General features: G+C 53.1%; 1 protein-coding gene across 3 annotated transcripts in view; it reads right to left on the bottom strand.

Annotated features, from left to right (window-relative positions):
- step (cytohesin steppke) overlaps positions 1–19,835 on the bottom strand; it is a 74,918-nt gene that overhangs the window by 1,381 nt on the left and 53,702 nt on the right. For 2 of the 3 annotated variants that reach the window (XM_089586414.1, XM_089586415.1), the window contains exons 2-3: positions 4,018–4,803; positions 1,516–1,592 (exon numbers count right to left, since the gene is read on the bottom strand). In XM_089586414.1, the coding sequence (XP_089442540.1) occupies positions 1,516–1,592; positions 4,018–4,803 (863 nt within the window). Of the gene's footprint in view, positions 1–1,515; positions 1,593–4,017; positions 4,804–5,449; positions 5,560–19,835 lie in introns of those variants that run through there. The other variant, XM_089586416.1, reaches the window with a different exon arrangement.

Here is a 19,835-nt window from a genome sequence, read left to right on the forward strand (position 1 = left end):
GGAAGACAGCAAGAATAAAAGGTGGCCCGTTACTGTTCATGTGGTGCATGAGCTGCAAAGATCCATAGCCGGCCTTCATTATTAACCTTAGGAAAAAAGGCTTTTTTCACCCTCATTTCACAGACCCAGTGATGCTATCCAAATAAAGCCATGACCAGTCTTCCAAAGAACAAAATCAAGTATTTCATGAGGAGAGGAGAGTCACAGAAATTGCCACTCTCTCGAAGGACACATGAAAGTTTTTGTCTAGAGGTTCAGCATTGCTAAGCATGAAAGATTGTGTTTGGTTTAAGTTTAACTTATGGGGGTTTAACGGCCCAAAGCGACTCAGGCTATGAGGGATATCGTAGTGTAGGGCTCCAGAAATTTCAATCACCCGGGGTTGTTAAATGTAGAATGACATTTCACAGTGAATGGCCCTCTAGAATTTCGCCTCCATTGAAATTTTACCACTGGGGCCAGGATCAAACCCATGTCTTTTGGGTAAGCAGCCGAGCACCATAACCACTGAGCTACCGTGGCAGCACACGAAATGTAGTAGTTTCACGAAATGTAGAGCGCGTTTTTTTTTTCATTTTCTGAAAGTGTACACCACTGCCACATACCTCAATGCAAGATTGAGGTGTTGACCCAGGGAGCCAGTTATATACCCTTCCTTTCCTTTCATGACTCTTTTAGCGGCTTCAGGTACACATTTTGATTTCGTGGGGTAGTAGGCTAATAGCGATTTCACATTAAAATTGGTTCTGAGGAAAGGAAAAGCACAGTAACTGTCTTACTCTTCAGTGAACATAGTGACTGCATAGTGAGGGGAGGGAGGAAGTGTTCTACGAAGGCTCTACACCCAAGAAGATATATGCAAGAAAGGAAACCTCTAGAAATGCTGCCAGTTAGATAAAAAGGAGTGCTTTCAACCCCAATTAATACATTGCTAGATTTAAACATTCACGCCATGCAACAAAGCACTGTGATATTGTTTAAATTTATCCATGATGAGTCAATATGCAGTGATCACATGGCACACTCAAGTTAGCTCTGCTATCGGAACTGGCCCGGCAAGTAAATTCCATCAGAACCTGTGGGGTTGAGGGTGAAATGTTACTCTTACCAACAAAATGCCCCACCCAGAGTCTCTACTCAATAAGCATTATAGGGACACTTTAACACACATCACAGCTGCATGAGTTGCTGCAAGCAGTAGCACTGTCGATTGCTTCTCCCCAGTACAAGACCCTACTGCGTGAGGCCCTACTGCACGAGGCCCTACTGCGCGAGGCCCTACTGCGCGAGTACCCTACTGCACGAGGCCCTACTGCACGAGGCCCTACTGCACAAGACTCTACTGCACAAGACTCTACTGCACAAGACTCTACTGCACAAGACTCTACTGTAGAAGACTCTACTGTAGAAGACTCTACTGTAGAAGATTCTACTGTACAAGAGTGCACTTTGTATTGCACAACTTATAAGTTCCTCAGCATCAGCACGCAGAAATTAACAAGTACCCAAACTCACCGTGGTGTACTCGAAGTAGTAGAGACAGTTGTCATTTAGAATAAACCATCGCCTCTTCCAGCTCTTGTAGCGGCCACCTGAAAAAAGCAAACACACATTACAGAAACAGTAAATCATCATGTAGCACTAATACTAATATGTGATGCTAATATATGAAAAAAAAAACAAAAAGTGCATGCATACTGACAACAAAAATACTATTAGATCTCACAGTGTTTAAAAGAGTAATATATAAACATCCAGCGAGGAGCTTCATTGCATCTAAAAAAGCTTCGACGCATTTCTGCACAGCCTTGAAAGCAATTCTGGGCCAGTATGGTATAAAAATTGCAATGCTTTCATCCTATACCCTTTTTACTGCCCTCCATACCAAATGACAAATCCTGGCAACAGGAGGCATGAGGTGCTCCTTGAGCCAATGATGGATGAAAATGATTACGGTGCGGAAATGAAAATTTTTACATTACTTGCTTATGGCATAAGCTGAACCACACATCTCAAGCAAGCAGTAGAAATTCAAGGGCTTTGCTTGCGTTCTGACCGAAGTAAGCAAACTAGAAGCAAATGCTAGAATTTGGCACAAAACAAGACCAAGACCACTGAATGCCTCAACTTCTAAAAGGTATCTACGAGGGGGTACCCAAAAGAAACCGGACTTATTTTTCTTCGAACTTATTTGTTCACATTTTAAGCACAGACCTTCAATCTCCTTCAAAGTATTCCCCACTGGCAATGATACGCTTGTCGAATCTTTCATTCCATTTTTCAAAACATTGTTTAAATTCATCTTTTGTGATGCTTGACAGTGCCTCCGTCGTTTTTTTCTTTTTTTCTTCACATCAGCAACATCAGCGAAACTCTTTCCATTCACCTATTTTTTCATTTTAGGAAACAAAGAAAGTAGCATGGGGCAAGGTCGGGAGAGTATGAGGGTTGAGGTATAGGGGTCATGCCATTTTTGGTCCAAAATTGTCGTAGAGACAGGGCTGTGTGAGCAGGGGCATTGCCATGATGGAAAAACCAGTCACCCGACCGCCACAAATCTGGCCGCTTCCACCGCACACTGTTGCCCAATGTTTTCGAAACATCCAAGTAGACAGCCTGGCTAACTGTCTGACCCTGCGGAACAAATTTTCAATGGACGACTCCTCTCACGTCAAAAAAACAAATCAGCATTGTTTTGAGGTTTGGTTTCACCTGACGAGCTTTCTTGAGGCGAGGTGAATTTGAAGTTTTCCAATGTCATGATTGTTGCTTTCATTCAGGATTTGATTCAAGAACACTTGAGTTCTTCCCATAGCATCGTCCTTGAACGTCTTTCTGAATATTTCAAGAGTTTCCATTCAACTTTTTCCAAGCAAAAATCAGAATTTCACCGGCGCACGCTATTCACGAAAATCAGCCATTGCTAAAACGACGTTCACACAAAACAGTCGTCACTCTAAAATTCTGCCTAAACTAGCCTGACCTCCTCAACGACGGCACTCGGCTTACTGACTCTGGAATGTTCGTTCTTTGCGCTCCTAGTGGCAAAACGCAGTACCACAGAAGCTTTGCCGACCAAAAAATTTAGTCCGGTTTCTTTTGGGTACCCCCTCGTATCATAGCCTTGAGGACACTCATTTGAAGCAAAGATAAACAGATGAGGTACTGCCCCTATCGGCATTCCAAAAACTCTCTGCAGCAAAAGCCCTTTAGCAGATCAAGGCCTTCCAGTCAAGGCAACTTCACGCCAACTTAGAAACTACCACAAAACTCTTCAAAATTTGACTTCACCTGGAACATCACCCAAGCAATAATGCAAGGTTTACACATTCAAAAGTATAATAGGGAGTCAGCTCAGTGCTTGGGTTAGAAAATTTCAAAGGTTCTCACTTCAATGTTTACAGCCACTGCCAAGAGATGAATGAAGCACATTTATCTCCACACATGAGCAGATATCCCGCACTCCTGCTATAATTAATAAAGAGGTGCTCAAAAGTATTGTTGTTCTCTTGTTGCTAACTGTTCTGACTGTTGAAAGCTGCATCACTGAAGAAAATTGAAAATTCTGCATTTTTTTCCTTTCTCTCCAAAGAGTGAGAAAAGGCACATCAATAACCACTTTAGAGTAAGCAAACAAAGACATTTTTGAAAATTGGTGCGGAGCCTATACACCCTGGTGTATGAATAAAAAGAATGAATGAATGAATGAATGAATGAATGAGACCGGCACACTGCACCAGTCTCGACACTAGAGTGCATGATCAGGTAACACACGCGTGCAGTGGTACAGAATACTGTGTGTACAGCAGCTGTGCATCATCTATGCAGTTTTGAACACAGTGGTTATCCGAAACAATGCCTACGACAACCATGCAAAAGCCTGCAATTTTCATGCACTGCTGCTGAACTATGAAAGGGCTTTTGAAGTGCTCGCTATCTTTAAAACAAGCCCGAGTGGAAAGTGGAAGCACCGAGAGGAGGAGAGGGCAAGGCACAGGAGAGTGAGTATATACGCACCCTGCTTCCATAGCCAGCCCTCGCGGTCCGGGTTGAAGAAGGTGTGCATGAGGTCGTTGCCGTCGTCCTCGGGGATCTTGAAGGGCTCCTGGCGGATGCTCTCGTAGAGCGAGGCGAGCAGCTCGCGCGGCAGGTCGCCGCCGTTGTTGATGCCGCGGTTCATGACGACGAACTGCTCCAGGGACGGCTTGTCACGCACGCAAGGGTTGTGCAGCGCCGTGTTGAGCATGATGATGGCGAAGGAGAGCACGTAGCACGTGTCCGCGTTGCTGAACACGCCCGGGTTGAGCTGGCAGTAGCGGTGCGCGAACTTCTCCATCATGCGGTCGATCTTCTGCGCCTCGCCGGGCAGCCGGAAGGACCAGAGGAACTGGCGCAGCGCCTGCACCAGGATCAGGTCGGTGAAGTCGTGCAGCTCCACGAAGGCGTCCAGCACGCGCATGTTGAAGTCGGCCCGCTCGCCCAGGTACTCGCCGATGGCCGTCTTGTTGAGGCCCTGGCCGCCGTACAGGAACTGGGCCACCTCGTGCGGGGCGTCGGCCCGCAGGAGGCCGTGCTCGACGAGGTACTCGATGCCCTTCTTGGGGTCCATGTTGAACTTCTTCTTGCCGATCGAGAGCTGCTTAGTGCGCGTGGCGCCCTTGGAGCCGTCCTCCTGGGCCTCGAGGCGCTCCATCTCCGCCGTCACCTCGTCGATCTCGTCCTTGAGCTGCTGGATCTCCTGGAGGAGCTCGGCCTTCCGCTGCCGGATGTCGGCCAGCAGCCGCTGCTCCTCCAGCGTCAGGTCTGCACGGAACGGGGAAACTCTCCGCTGTAGCCACCACCTCGCGACGCACAAAGACACCACCACGCGCCAGGTCACGTGTATTAGGCACTCAAAGACTCATCGCATATGCAAAAACGCGGAACCGTTGCGAAGGCTTCACGGCTGCCGTATCACTTAGGCTTGCGCAATCGGTCTCTCTCGGCTGCGTACTGGGACGCATGAACGCCTAGCTTTCTCTTGTATTTTCACTCTCCGGGCACTAAGCGTTGGGATGGCTGACGGTAAGCTAAAACGCCGTGGTTACACTTTAGCAATGCACAACCGCAGCCGCTGCACTGAGGCGGCAGGGCCGGAAGAGTTGCCTCCAGGCTGGCGGCAAGCGATACGCGGAAGAAAACAAGCGATCAACACAAGAGGACGAAGCGAAAATGTAGGTATACCTTATGGCCTGCTCTGCGCCAACGAAAGAGACGGGCAACAACGATATCTCGGACGCGGAGGCTAAGTGCCGGAGTCGCCAAACTCAGCCAGCACTTGAAGAGCGGATCAAAATAAGCAGACGAGCTAGCCGGCAATAAAACATGTAGCAATCCAAAACGGTGAGAGGCACCCGCCCGTTTCTTTCCTACAAGCACACTCTGCGGTGAATAATGCCGTTCCACATACCCGCATGTCGCTTTTCGCGTGCCCTGGCAAGAGGAGGCCCGTGAGCCTATACAGGCCGCACGCGTTGCCGGCCCGTCGCTGTGCGCGACAATCGCCGGGGCAACCGACTCCTGCACGCTTATCTCGACCGCGCTTTTATCCGCGTAAGAGGAGCGAAGGGCACGCGCCATATGCCACAGGCGTGCACGCGCACTAACCACAGAACACAACTTCCGCTGGACCGCCGAATGCCAACGCAAATATACACCTTTCATGGGCAGAGAAATGCGTGCCTGTGGAACTCCGCAAACAAAGGTTTCACGGAGGGAAGCAAGCAAGCGGACACCGTAGTCCATGTTGTCTGATCCGGCCGGTACACGTCACGCGCTTCGGTACGAAGTTTCGTCAGGGTATTCCCAACACTGGCATCGCGATGTCACACAGAGTGGCGCGTCCCCAAAATAGCCGCTGAAGACAAGAGGAGGAGGAGGGACGCGGGAGGACGAAGGGCCGACGTACAAAACGCCGACTCACATCGCACCATCAGGCAGGCAGACAGCAGCAGCAGCCGCAGAGGCGTGCGCAGCAAGTATAGTTACACCCGAGAACCGTACAGCTGGGCACACGTGCACACCTGGTCGGTGCTGTACTGCTGGTGCTTATACGGGGGACTCGGCAGCGACCCGTGATCCATCGATCGGAGGAGGGGGAAGAAGCGACCTCGATACACGTGCCTGCACACGCCACTGACCCCGATGCACCCGACGCGCAAGAGGAGGACACAAAAGTGACGTCCACGCCCGACACGCAACGGCAGACTTCCTGACTGAGCAGCCACCGAGCGTGTGGCCCATTAATAAATGATTAGCATCTGTGGGAGCAACATCAACACGCTCGCGACGGACGACCGGTAGGGCCTCGATAGAGATATCCACACTATACACTATAGTGTATACACTATAGTGTATAGTGTGGATATCTCTGTACCGCACACTAATACCGCATAACATCTATGTACCGCATAATACAGCACAAGAACTAAGCGGCAGACGCCCCTCAAATGAGCCCCTCCAGCCAATGAGGTCTACACATTCTCCCCTTCACTGATAACACCCCTATCTCCCTTGATCGATTCCTTTGGACGTGATATAGTGAAATCGCAGGGGGTGGCAGAAGAATGCGTTATGAATAACTACGGCTTCATCGGATGAATCGCGGCGCCATGAAAATCGGCCGACGCCGTATGGAGGACCTCCTTCGAGGGGCATATCTGCCACTTCGTTCTTGAGATGTACAAGAATACAGTGATGGGACATGTGCCTGTTTTATTTCTCACAAGCGCCCTTCTCTTTACAACTTGGGTTCTTCCAGCGCAGAGCCTGGCGAATGCGTTTTCCGCAGTATGCGCCAGCACCTGCTCCCATGTCTAAAGGCCATGCATTAACGACTGTTAATAGCGTGATTCGCAGCAACATATTATTGCCCAAGAATCGACTCTGTGCCTGTGGCAAACAGAACTGGAAAACCGGCGCTTTCACGGGGCTTCTGTACTTCACTAGTCCAGCCCCCGAGGACGGCGAAATGTCTGGCAGCATCACTCAAACAGCGCGGGCTGTTAGTGGGACGCCGGCCCGGAAAAAAGAGAAGCCGTCCACCCGGTGACGTCAGCGCGCGCCGCAACGGTTGCCGCGTGGTTCCTGGAACCAGTGTGGCGCTGGGCGCGCCGTCACCGTGGCGTACAAGATGCGTCACCCGAGACGGCACTGCAGGAAGAACTCAGCCAACATCGTCGCGAGCGGAAGCGATGAAGATGTGAAAATGTGGAGACGCTGCACGCCCGCGAAGGCGCAGCGACAGCATGAACGGCGACAGGATCCTGAAGAGCAAGATCGCAATGTCCAAAACACGACGAGAGAACGGTGCAAGGATCAACAAGTGCGCGCCCAAAGAAGCCGTAACAGCCGGACACAACAGGCAGACAAACCACGGTGGTTCCAATATCGAGCACTTCAGAGTCAGTTTCGCATCTGCGTGTTCTGCCGGCGACAGACACTCATCAAGGCGCGGCGAATTTCGACCGGCAGATGCAAGCCTAACCGTCTCAATCGTTATCAGTAACATAGTGAGGTGGAGTTAGGTGACCGACTATACGGCTGAAATTAGGAGCATCTTCGACGGTCGCCCCACATTTTTTTCCCCCCCTGCCCTTAAGCGGAACGTGCGACGGGCGCACATCCACGCGAACCGGGTGGCACATCACATGCACGCGTTGTTTTGTAACGCACAGGAAAGAGGGGAGGGGGGGGGGGACATTCACCGGTGCATATGGCACCCACACGAGAAGTGGCGAAAGAGCCATGCGCACACGAGCGCGCGTTGCGTCAATGGCACGGTGCCGGAAACAACTGCGACATCGCTGCATTTCTAAGGGACTACGCCGCTACTCGACGAGGGACATCTGTACACGTGCATACAAACGTGACCCTCTTAAGGGCACCTAACAATGATCCCGGAGCAACGAACGAACAAGCTGTCTAGACCACTCCCGGTGAACAGCTCAACTGCTCCGTGAGGGAAAGGGCGGCGTAATGAAAGGCTCCGGATTAATTTCGGTCGCCCCCGACGCGTATATATGTATTCTCATCTCATTCCAATTCCTAAGTCTTCATCCGTCAGAGGCACCACACGAGGGCTGCAAGAGTAGCCGCACAAACGCAGCCCGACTCGGAGGCGAAGCTTCAGACGGCGCAACCTGACGGCGCAGACAAGCTGTGCGACGCACAGCCGGTTTCCTGCCCTCGCCGACAGTCACCGGTCACCCAGAATACATCGGCGGCTATTCGGGCCGCTTCGAGGTGCATATCGACATCCTAGATCAGCGTCACAAAGCAGCGAGAGACCACAAGGGCCGCGCGCTACAGGTGTCTTTTACTTCCCAGTACGTCATTGTTCTTTCAGCCGGGCTGAACTGTCCAGTGCGTAAGGGTCACGACCTCTACGTGAGCGGTATTCCCGGGTATTCAGTCTCCGCCTCGCAGACGAAGGAAGTCCCCCGGAGGGTGCAAAACCAAAACCCGTGGCGCGTGCGACCTTCCCCCCGCGTGTCCGCTGGTCTCTCCGGAAGCGGAGGCCGAGTGCCCGTCTCTCCACTTCCGCCCGACCTGGGGAGAGGAGGAATCACTCCGCGCACAGGTGAGGCCAGCTGGCAGTAGCCAGGTGCAATCTGTGCAGCCGGGGAAGGGGAGGCACCCCACACCCACCCATTCACACAAATAGGATCCCCTCGCTCTTCTATCGGCTTCCGACTGGGGGAGGGGGGGGGGGGGAACTCCTGCACTAGCACAAGCAACGAAGACCCCCCCCCCCCCCCCCCCTCATGCACGGTCGGCCCACTGAAACGCGGCAGATGTCCCTGTGGACAGATGCAACCTCGAGCGCGTTCCATTACATACGCTTGTTTGTACGTTTATTTGTTTAAACTCTTCCAACAGTCTGCCCTCCATCCCACCGCGTGGAACGCACGCAAGGTGAATGCACCTGAGCGCAGCGATGGAAGAAGCGCTTTTGTCGCCCACTCCGGGACGTGTCGCAGGAGCCCAACAAACGAAGGAACTCCCCGTTTTCTCCTCGCCTTCGTCGAAAACATCTGCCGTGCAAAAGCCACCCCTCCTCATCGGCTGCGGCCAATTAAATGTTGAAGCCCCCCCCCCCTCCCCAATCCAGCCCAGGCGAGTCCAGCGGAAACGTATTTGTAAAACTCGGGAGAACAAGAACGCAACACTACAGGGCGAAGCCGTACATATCAAAAAGCGGCTACCAAACTTGCGTTCTCCGCTCGCCCTCTCTCCTTTTTAATAGGCGTCACAAACACTTCAAAGGTAAGCGAACCGTTGAAATCGATTGGCTTTGATTAGGATCTATGAACATCTTAGCCAAATGCAGAAGTCCAGCGGCAGAACAGAAGTACGGCCACGTTGCTCCGAAAGTTCTTTTCTACTTCCTGCCCCTCTTTCAACACCTCATTCAAGACCTATATATAAGGTGCTGCCCTGCTGTGACGTCAATTCCACTCGTATCGCGCCACGTCAGACAGATCGGCAGCCTAAGCCGAACGAATTCGTCCAGCGCTACCAATGCCCACGTGGGCGCGGTGGAACAGAGAACGAGCCCCCTGCCGAGACCCCCCCCCCCCTATCTAAGCCGGTAGAGTAATCGGATTAGTAGCGCGAAATCAAAAGAAAAAAAAAACGCTGCCAGTGCAGGAGGAGAGGACGCGTAGCCTCCGAGACAGCGAGAATGACCACCGAGGAAAGGAAAGCCTTGGAGGCGCTGCTGCGTGGTAGTTCACGACCGCTGGTGACCTCAACGATGGAGATGCCCCCATCAGAAAAATACCTGCGCTAAGTGATCCCGCAAAGGTTTGCCTTCCATGCTGCACATGATTTGCTCGCCCAATTAAACGCGCATTAAGGTCCATCTGATGAGCGTTCAGGGTAACGCTAAAGACGACCGGAGATAGTTTATTACCTTTAGCAGCACTTTTGTGCCGGCAAGTGGCACAAAACTGGTAACACTGGAAAGCGTGCTGAATTCCGGCACAGGTACAGTGCTTCCAGGAACCCTAAAATAACGCGACAACCGCTCCAAGGTTATCTAGCAGGGTGGAGACACCAGCGCAACATCATCCACCTAACTCTACACGGTCATAGCCGCGACTTCCACGCAACATGGACCAAACCAAAAAGTTCCGACAGCGCGGCACTCAGCTCGTTTCAGGAGGCGACGACGACTCCAGCCCGTTGAGTTCCCCCTCCACGAAACGCCAAGACGCGAAACAAACAGCAACAGTCCTCCGTTCTGGCGGCAGCTGCCGCAACCAACACCCATTCACCAAACCCTCCGGCAGCCGCAACGAAGAGAACTACGACCGCGGTCGCAACGTCCCCCACCTCTACTACCCCCGCCGTACAAGAAGCAGAAGCAGAAGCAGAACGCTGGGTGCGAAGAGAAGAAGAACGAGAACCGAAATAAAGTCGAGACAAAGCCGAAACAAGCCATCCTCAGTCGACACGCAACCGAAACGTCTCCAGCCGCCGTTCACACGTACCGCCGTAGTACGTGCACACACACACGCAACATCGGTGGGGGGATGCGTAGAGGGAAAGCGGGCTTTCTTTGCCCCTTGGGCTGGATGAACACGACGCGTTTAGGCCTAGGAAAACGATTCTCACGCCGGCTGCAACGGCCGGTCTTCCTCTCTCCTTCCGTTTCGTCTGCTCCCTTCTTTCTTCCTCGGCTGCGGCGGCGTGTTTTCGTTTCGTCTGGCGCCGCGCGATCCTCATCGAACGGCCCGGGGCCATTTCCCACGCCGGAGGAGAGTGAACGAACGAAAGTGCTGCCACGCGGAAGAAAGAGGTGCGCGAAACGAGACGCCGCCGATGAAGGGGAGGAAGAGATGTAAAGGATTAGGCGGACGCAGATAGGCAGGGGGCCATAGGCGGCCGCAAAAAGAAAGATGGCGCCTAAACGCCGAGGGCGATGGTCTGGTGGTGGCGGGGGCAAAGGTATATGGAAGGCACCGTATTTCGTCTGGCTTGCAGACGATAACTAAGATGGTTTGGTTTGGTTTGGTTTATGGGGTTTAACGTCCCAAAGAGACTAAGGCTATGAGAGACGCCGTAGTGAACGGCTCCGGAAATTTCGACCACCTGGGGTTCTTTAACGTGCACTGACATCGCACAGTACACGGGCCTCTAGAATTTCTCCTCCAAAGAAATTCTAGCCGCCGCGGCCGGGATCGAACCCGCGTCTTTTGGGTCAGCAGCCGAGCACCATAGCCACTGAGCCACCGCGGCGGCGGTAACTAAGACTAATAGACGTACCCATTTTATTAAACCTCAGGAAACCTGCCAGTCTGAAGTGTGAATCTCATTTTCAACCAGAGAGTATATAACCACGCCCGCTGCTGCGCAGCGATATTTCGAGCCGTCGTACTTTCATGGTACGAATTTAAAAGTTCTTTTTAACCGTTTCCACAGCTTCACCTCTTCTCGGCGCACATGTTTTTCTCATTACAACCAACAAATATGATGCTAACTTTGATAGCATGAGAGTCGACAAAATCGCACACCAATTATGAAGGAAATGAGTCCCACTCTGATGCTGCTTCGCCTACTGTCCACAAAAAAAAAAGATCCCTGCGCCGACCCACAATGGAGCAATGCGAAATAAAAACGTCCATGCATTATATCGACGTACATATGCTATATCGACGTCAACGGGTATTTTGATGGCTAAGTATTTTTTTCGCGGTTTGCGGCGTTTAATTAGTTCGCTAATTAAACCTCATCCACTAATTTTTTCCCTACGGCAACATTTCATCACACACTATCACACTTTCACAGATTTATCTTCAGAGAACGACGTAATCGTGCGGCCAAAACTTGCGGACACGTTCTGCGGACGCGTTTCGCTGACGCGACATAGCCGTACAATGCCTTCGCATTAAAGTATGGATGGTGAGCACAATTAAGAAGTCGTGCGATGCTGCCTGTCACTTTCCCCTTCTAGTGTCGCTGAGCGGATTCCAACAGCCACAGACATGTATAACTGTTGGTGACTGATGTCGAAAAGGAAAAACTCCATTACTACACCTGTAGGAAAAAAAAAAAGCTGGTCCACTACACGGGCTAGAAGGTAAAATAATCAAACAGCAGCTCCGCAGTCCAAATACACAAGCGCGCTTTAGTGACGACGAACGAGCAGACGAGCATAGCGCGCAGCATACCCACTCATCGTGAAGACAGAAAAGGTTGGTCGATTTATGGGGTTTAACGTCCCAAAGCGACTTAGGCTATGACGGACGCCGTAGCGAAGGACTCCGGAAATTTCGACCACCTGGGGTTCTTTAATGTGCACTGACATCGCACAGTATACACGGGCCTCTAGAATTTCTCCTCCAAAGAAATTCCAGCCGCCGCGGCCGGGATCGAACACGCGTCTTTCGGGGCAGCAGCCGAGCACCATAGCCACTGAGCCACCGCGGCGGCTGAAGACAAAAAAGGAACTCGCCACCGTTAGCAAAAGGGGCGCCGGAACGGAGTAACCCACCATCTGCAAAACGCGGTCGTCTCGCCATTCAAAACGGACGGAAGCGAGCATCGGGCCTCCTCGATCGATGCGTTCCGCCACGCTTAATTGAAACTCACCACCAGCGGAGCCAGGCGAGCCCGCATTTAGGAAATTGCCCGCCCGTTCAATAATGCGAAATGAGGCGACAGCGAGCCCAAACTGCGGGCGGCGCTTCAGGGGCGCATTCCGTTTTAGTTGCCCGCGTGTGTGTGAGTGCCGTCGTCATCAATCAAGCGCGAGACAAAGGGGGTTACACAAAGTGAAAAGAACGCGGGGGGATGAGCGAGGCGCTGCAAACCGCTTTGTCATCGAAATGAGCCCTGGAAACAGCGGGGTAGAAAGGGGGGAGGAGGGGGGACTAACGCCCGGCGACAGCCCGCTCGCGCATCAATGAATGCGGAAGCAGGAAAAAGGCTTAGTCATTACGCCGACAACCGCTCGAACCCCTTCCTTCACACAGCCTTATTGCACGAGGCAGCGAAATAAGCAGCCTGAAGACTTTGTTGAAAACATAAAAACTCCTTCCTGGGCGAGTTGGTGCATTGTGAATCTTCTAAGAAACACAAAAGCGCTAACAAATGCCATCCACAGGACGAGAGAAGATTTTCTGAAGACTTCTGAAGGCTTCTAAAGGCTTCTAAAGGCTTCTAAATACTTCTAAATACTTCTAAAGACTTCTAAAGACTTCTAAAGACTTCTGAAGGTTCTGAAGGTTCTGAAGACTTGGACACTCTTGTGTCGGCTGGCTTTGGTGGGTATGTTAATATATGCTTAGAGAGTTTAGCTGCAGCCCGATCAGCAAGTCTATTGAGCACCTAAGCTGCTCCACCAAACAGAAGGCTCCAATCCCATAGCTGGCATATCGATTTTTGAAGCGAACGCGGCACATCGTCAATAATCTTGGTAACAGCTAATAATTTTCCTACCTGACTACTTTGCCGACTCCTCCTGAAAGCCGGCCGCTATCCATTAGGGCCGAATACGGGGTGCGTCCTAATTCGGTAACAACGGTGCTTTCTGATCACGCGATTCCGGCAGTCGTACCCCACTGACAACCGGCCAAAGCAGAAGCAAACAATTAGCCCAGTTACTGATCGATCATAACCGGGAGAGCATTCCGTTCGGTAATCAGCGCACGGCCTTGCACAGCCAGAGACATTCCGCCTCGCGTGGGAACTGCACAACGGCTTTCATCTCGACGCGCTGCACTATAAGGTCAAACGGCCAACTAGGAGGACCGGAGAGAAGCTACACAGACAGACGGACGGACGATCGAACACGACGCGCAATCATTCGAGCGATGCGTGCACGACGGGCATGAGAAGCATGGTTTAGTTTTTTTTTCGCCGATCACCACGCAGCAACTCAAGCGGCGGGGCCGGCGGGCCCGGATTCACGCAAATTAGGATTTGCAAAACTTCCCCGTTCCATCACGCACGCTGAGCTGTTTTTTTTTTTTCTTCTCTCACTTATTATTCATTCATTTCTCCGGGGCTCGTATACAGCTGCCATCACGCCCAGCGGCTCGCACTGCGAAGCCGTTGATGCGCGTCGCTTATCCAATCACTTCCGCCCGCTATGAACGCAAGACGTGCCTCGCAAAAGACGTCGTCTGCACGCGGTGTTTCGTCTGCTCTCGGGCTATGCAGACGACGCGCGCCACAGCACCACGTATAAGAAGCAACGGGCGGCACCGCTCGGAAAGCGCAACCGCCCAAGATGATCGGCAAAACGATACAGGGGAAGGAAAAAAAAAACCAAATCAAAAGTGCGCGATCGACCAAAGGTCACCCAGCGACACGGCATTTCCGGCGTTTCAAAACACGACCGGCATAAGCCGCCGCCGCCGAAAACGCATCGCGGGATGGTACAGGTATAGGGAATCCCAGGGCGATACGGCGGCGAGGCCTCGAGGCGTGCGACTCACCTTCAACAACCACAACACTCCGCGGCCCACGGATTTGGAATCGCGCGGCGCGATAGCCCCTGTTTATAGATGGGTGGGCCGGCAGCATTTTGTTTGCTTTCTCGCAAACTATGGACTCCGTGCACCGTATCCACAAGACTCCTCCTGAAGGGATAAAAAGACAAAAGCAAACCGCGGAAGATTGCGGGGAAAAAAGAAACTTAAACGGAGCACAGAGCGTGGGCAACTGCGAAGCCTTACTATCTCCGAGAAGGTAATAAAAATACCGGGCCTGTATGGGGTTTCTCGGAAACACAGCGCAAAAAAAAAAAGCAAGGACGGCACAACAGGCCGGTCTGGCGCTGCTGTGTCTTCGTCTTTTTTGAGCTCTTTTAACCAAGAAACTCTAAACAAACTAGCCAAAAACAAAGCTTTTGCTGTACGTGGTTCTTCTGACGTCTAAATAAACAAAACAAAAGTGAGAGATTATTCAACAAAGAGAATGTGGACAGAGCAGGGGGGAGGGAAAGAGACGGTCAACACGATGTTTTCTGGAAAACCATCCTGAAAAAAACGTACCAGCACGAAAAAAACGGGGACGAAATAGACACAAGTACGACGGCACGTATGCTGCACGTGTGCTGTCGCACTTGCGTCTATTCGTCCCCGTTTTTTCGTGCTCCTACGTTTTTTCAGGACGGATCAACACCAACTGGCCCAGACTTCGTTGCTTTTCGGGAGAAAGCGAAACGATGATCCCCCTCACCACCAACATCCACCCCAGTAACTGTCACCGCGCAAACGATCATCGAGTGTGATCAGCATACGGCACACACGCTGTGCTTGTTCATCAGTCCGGTGTATGTAGGCGAGGCCCCCCACGCAACCACTGCACGGAGCGCATACACAGCATGGAGGGCGGCACACAATACAAGCGCGTCGGCGAAGGCGCATTCCGATCCCACGCTCCATCAGAGGATCGCGCTTTGTCCGATCACGACCGGGAGAAACGCGCGAGTCAGTGGGAGCAGGTCACGGTCAGTCCGCATGCGGGGAGCGTCTTCGCGTTCACCCACCAGTCACGCGCATGCGCACACCAGCGGCGGAGAGGCACGAAAGAAAGCATCGGATCTCGTTGCCGGCGATCCGACGGGCTCAAGTTTGATTAAAGGGCCAGCGAATGGAGATACGGCGGGGCATGCCATGGTGTCAAGACGCATTTACGAGGGGTCAGGTGACTGCCCTCTTTACCAGGACGCCCACTCGAGACGCTTGCTTGGTGAATGGAACAAGTCATGTTTTAGCACACGTGAGGACCAACATCTCAAGCTTACGTCAGTCACCATCATCATCAGCCCAAGTATACGTCCACTGCAGCACAATGACCCTTCCCGTGTCCCTCCAAATGACCCTAGTCCTGTGCCACCTGCGACCGCCTTATCCCCAAATAAACCTAGAGGAGGATACAACTCAAGAACACAGCGGCGAAATGCCCCTCAAAGAATACCCTCAAGGCAATAGCGTCGACCGTTCCCCATGGCGTGGCGGCTAATTTCCGAGCGTGTCATCGAAGGGGCTTTCCGGGCGGTGTCTTCGTGTGACAGCTGCGACGTCGTGGTGACAGGCCGACGCCACTGGCTGGAGAGGCTCCCTTCAGGAGCGTTTGCCGCTGCGCGTTCTTAAGTCGCATTCGACTATGATCTCTTGAGGCCACCTACTGCTGTACCGCCCCTTTCTACGCTTGCCTTCTTTTGGAATCCACGCCGCTACCAGAGAACACAATCTTATCTGCTTCCCGCACTACATGCCCTGCCCATGCTCATTTTTTCTACATTTCGGCTATGTTACCTGACCCTACCTGCTCTCTCACCGTCTCTCGACGTTACACATCATTTTCCTTTCCATAGACCCCTGCTACAAGCCGAACCCGGAGTGAAACAAGCGATCACCCGGCAGCACAGCCTGATGCGCTATACGTAAGTTGTGCACGATGATAGTGACGTGGACTTCCCTCTAGCGCAAGGGTAGCTGCGACAAAAGAGCGCCAAGTTCACGGGGCATCTTCAACTCAGGTCTATATAGTTTGATTTATGAGGGTCTAACCTCCAAAAGCGACTCAGACTGAGAGACGCCGTATTGGAGGGCTCCGGAAATTTCGACCACCCGGAGTTCTTTAACGTGCGCTGGCATCGCACAGTACACGGGCCTCTAGAATTTCGCCTCCATCGAAATGTGTCCGCCGTGGCCGGGATCGAACCCGTGTCTTTCGGGTCAGCACCGGATCCCTGTAACCACAGAGCCGAAGCGGTGACTTCAGGTCTATAATGACTGGTACGCTTATTTTTATCTGAAACACGCAATTAAAACGCGTCAAGTGCACACGTCCTATTTCTTGTTATATGTGTGTAGCTTCCCTTGTAAACGCCTACAGCGCACAGTACGTGCTGTCAATTACGAAGACAACAGTGCCAACAACAAGAAGTTCTTCGAACAACAAACAATGCGGAGGCGAGAAGCGCCCTGTCGAGCAGGAAACAGCAGCGACGACGACGACACCCTTTTCGTTCTCACGATGCGGACGACACGCGCTCTGCTCACGAAGGGGGCGTGCGGGGTCTCCCTTCCGGGAAGTCGTGTTCACACACGCACACATACCGCTGGAGGAGTCTGTGTACAGTCACACCACATAACGGGGGGCTGCACGGCGACCTTGAAAGTTAGCCACGCACGCGCGACCCGTTGTCGGCCCGCCCTGCGCGGAAGTCCCCCCAATGTTTAAGGGTACGCCAGGGGAAAATTAGCCCGGAACGAGAGGACCTCGCCGCGCAGTTTACACAAATGGCCGCGGTCGGACACCTACCCAAGGAGGGGGGGGGTGGGTGGGGAGGCGCGAGAAGACGGCGACCAGCCGCCCAGAAGAAGCGCTTGGGCGATCGAGCGGGGCACTGTGCGGGGCGCGAGAGACAACCCGGCTCTCATTAGGGGATAGACGACGCCCGGTTCCACCCCCGGACAGTTCCAGAGCCCCCCCTCCAACCCGTCGGCGCCACAGTTTCCGCGGAGCCTCAGCGCGGCAACGTTTAGGAAACAACCAAGCCGCCCCAAACAATGGAGCCGACGCCCCGGAGAGACGCCAAAAGAGGGAGAGGAGGGCGACGCAATTCCGGCGAGAGAGAGAGAGAGAAGTGGCCGCCGCACGCCGGATGTGTCCGAGGAAGCGACGGGGGTGAGGATGTGTTTGAGAACAGGGGGAAGGGCTCCCTATCCACGGGGTGCACAGAACAAGAAGAAACCGAGCGTGCGCGTCCAGCAAGCAGCAGCAGCGGCGGACTAAACGCGTGATGAACGACGGGAAGCTCACCATCCTCCTCCTCATCCGTCGGCGGTGTCCGTATAATGAGCTCCCTCCCCAGCCCCCGCTGCTGCCTCTTCTTCCGTTCCCCCCGCTTTTTGTTTCATGTCTCTGCCCCCGTCGCGTGTCTTGGTCAAGGCGCCAGAGAGAAGAAGGACCCTGGAGCCACCACGCTGCAATGCTGCTCTTAATTGCAATGCGCGCACGCACACATCACCAGAGGAAGCAGAGGGGGCGAGGGGGGAGAACGCATCTCGTATGAGCGAGCAAGACAACAAAGCGAGTTCCCCTCCCCCTTCTTTCACCGCATTAATAGCGCCGCGGTGTCAGTGAACCCACGCCACACACACACCCCTTCCCCACTCCTTGCTGGCCAACACGACCGGCCTTTTAAATACAAACCACCACGCCGGAACACCGAGACGAGGAATGGGGGAGGGAGAGGGAGGGAGCGCCCGTCGTCTAGCGTGCTCGGGAGGCGTCAGCTGGCAGAGACGTCCACGACGTCCCAGGGAAACGGCCTTATAAATAGTCCGGACGCACACTCGGCCCGAGAAGCCCTAATTGGACCCATTCCTTGCCCCCCCTCCCCTTTTTTAATTTTTTTTTTCCTCCGTGCCTTCCCCCTCTATACGACGCGTGCGGACGATGATCATTGCACCCTAACACTTCCGGCTACGCGGACATCCCCCCCAAACCGTACTTGATGCGCCCAAGTGTCGCGGTGCCGTTCTTAATTACTATTAACCGCGGTCCCCCCCCCCGGAGTAAACGCATAGAGTTTCTAGAGCAACACGTCAAGGCGCCGCAGAACATCCTTTCTGTACTTTTCATGACGTCAAGTCACTCGGCGTTCACTACTATTCTCCCTGTGTTCAACGAACCCAAGTTAGCCCGTGACGGCCGTTTTTATACAACACTACATCCGGTGATCAAAAGCGTCATAACAAGAGTTCCGCTCCCACAGTACGGCCGTCGGAAGTTTCAACAAGGCACGTGACAACCTCGTCTAGCCTTTGTCAGCAAGCAGCAGGGAGAGCTGCTCCAAGCATCACGTAACGACAAATGCTCTTGGCAAGTTTCCAGAGGAAACCGGAACAAAAACCTGATTATTTTTGACCCACTTTCCTATAACGACACTACAACGCATTCATCAGCTTTTCGCACCACGGAAGCTACGGCTTCGGGTCGATCAGGACTCGTCGACCAGCAACGCGACATCCCATTCCGAAGCAGCAGAAAGCTTGCCGAGCAGAATGGTCGTCGAAATAAGACGAAGCACCAGACGCCTACTGTCGACCTGAATGTCTGTCCTCCACTTCCCCTACGCCTTCTCTCTCTGTCTCTCAGGACACCATGCGACCCAAAGGCTCCCACGAGTGAAAAAAAAAAAATGGGGGAGGGGGGGGATGCTGGATACTAAACCACAATGCAGACGCATTCACACAAAAGGTGGGCCACACGTAACAACCACGCTTTCCAAGTGTACATCTTAAAACCACACGCAAAGATACTCAACCGCTCATCTCCTCACGCACAGACCTTTTGTTTTCTTTTTTAATCTGAGAAGCAACGCACCTTTAAGTGACCTTCCAGCCCCCGCATCCGCTCCAACACTGCGGGCCGGCAGAGAGGCATCGGACGGGCGCCGACGCAACACACGACGCAAAGAGGCGGCCCTCTTCCTCAGCGACGAGAACGAATCGCAGCGGGCTACCGTGGCCGAAGCAAAGCTCAGCAGCCTTCCGGGGTTCCAGGACGCTGTTGGTGGCCCCTTTTTGCACCACCCCTCTTCGCATTTCTGTCCAGACATCCCGGGCATTTTCTGGCCAGACGGTCGCTTGGAAACGTGCCCGCCACTCATCGCGCTCCGAGCGCGCCACCGAAGCGACCGGCCGTTGAGGGATTCGGGGAGCACAGCTGCTGCCGAGCCGCATGACACAGCTGCTGCAGCGCCCAAGGGCACACACACACACACACGCCAGTCAGACAATGCGAGGACGCGTGACGCAACGGCC

This window comes from Amblyomma mixtum, chromosome 4, assembly GCF_055824585.1.
Source record: "Amblyomma mixtum isolate Tamu chromosome 4, ASM5582458v1, whole genome shotgun sequence".
Taxonomy (NCBI): domain Eukaryota; kingdom Metazoa; phylum Arthropoda; class Arachnida; order Ixodida; family Ixodidae; genus Amblyomma; species Amblyomma mixtum.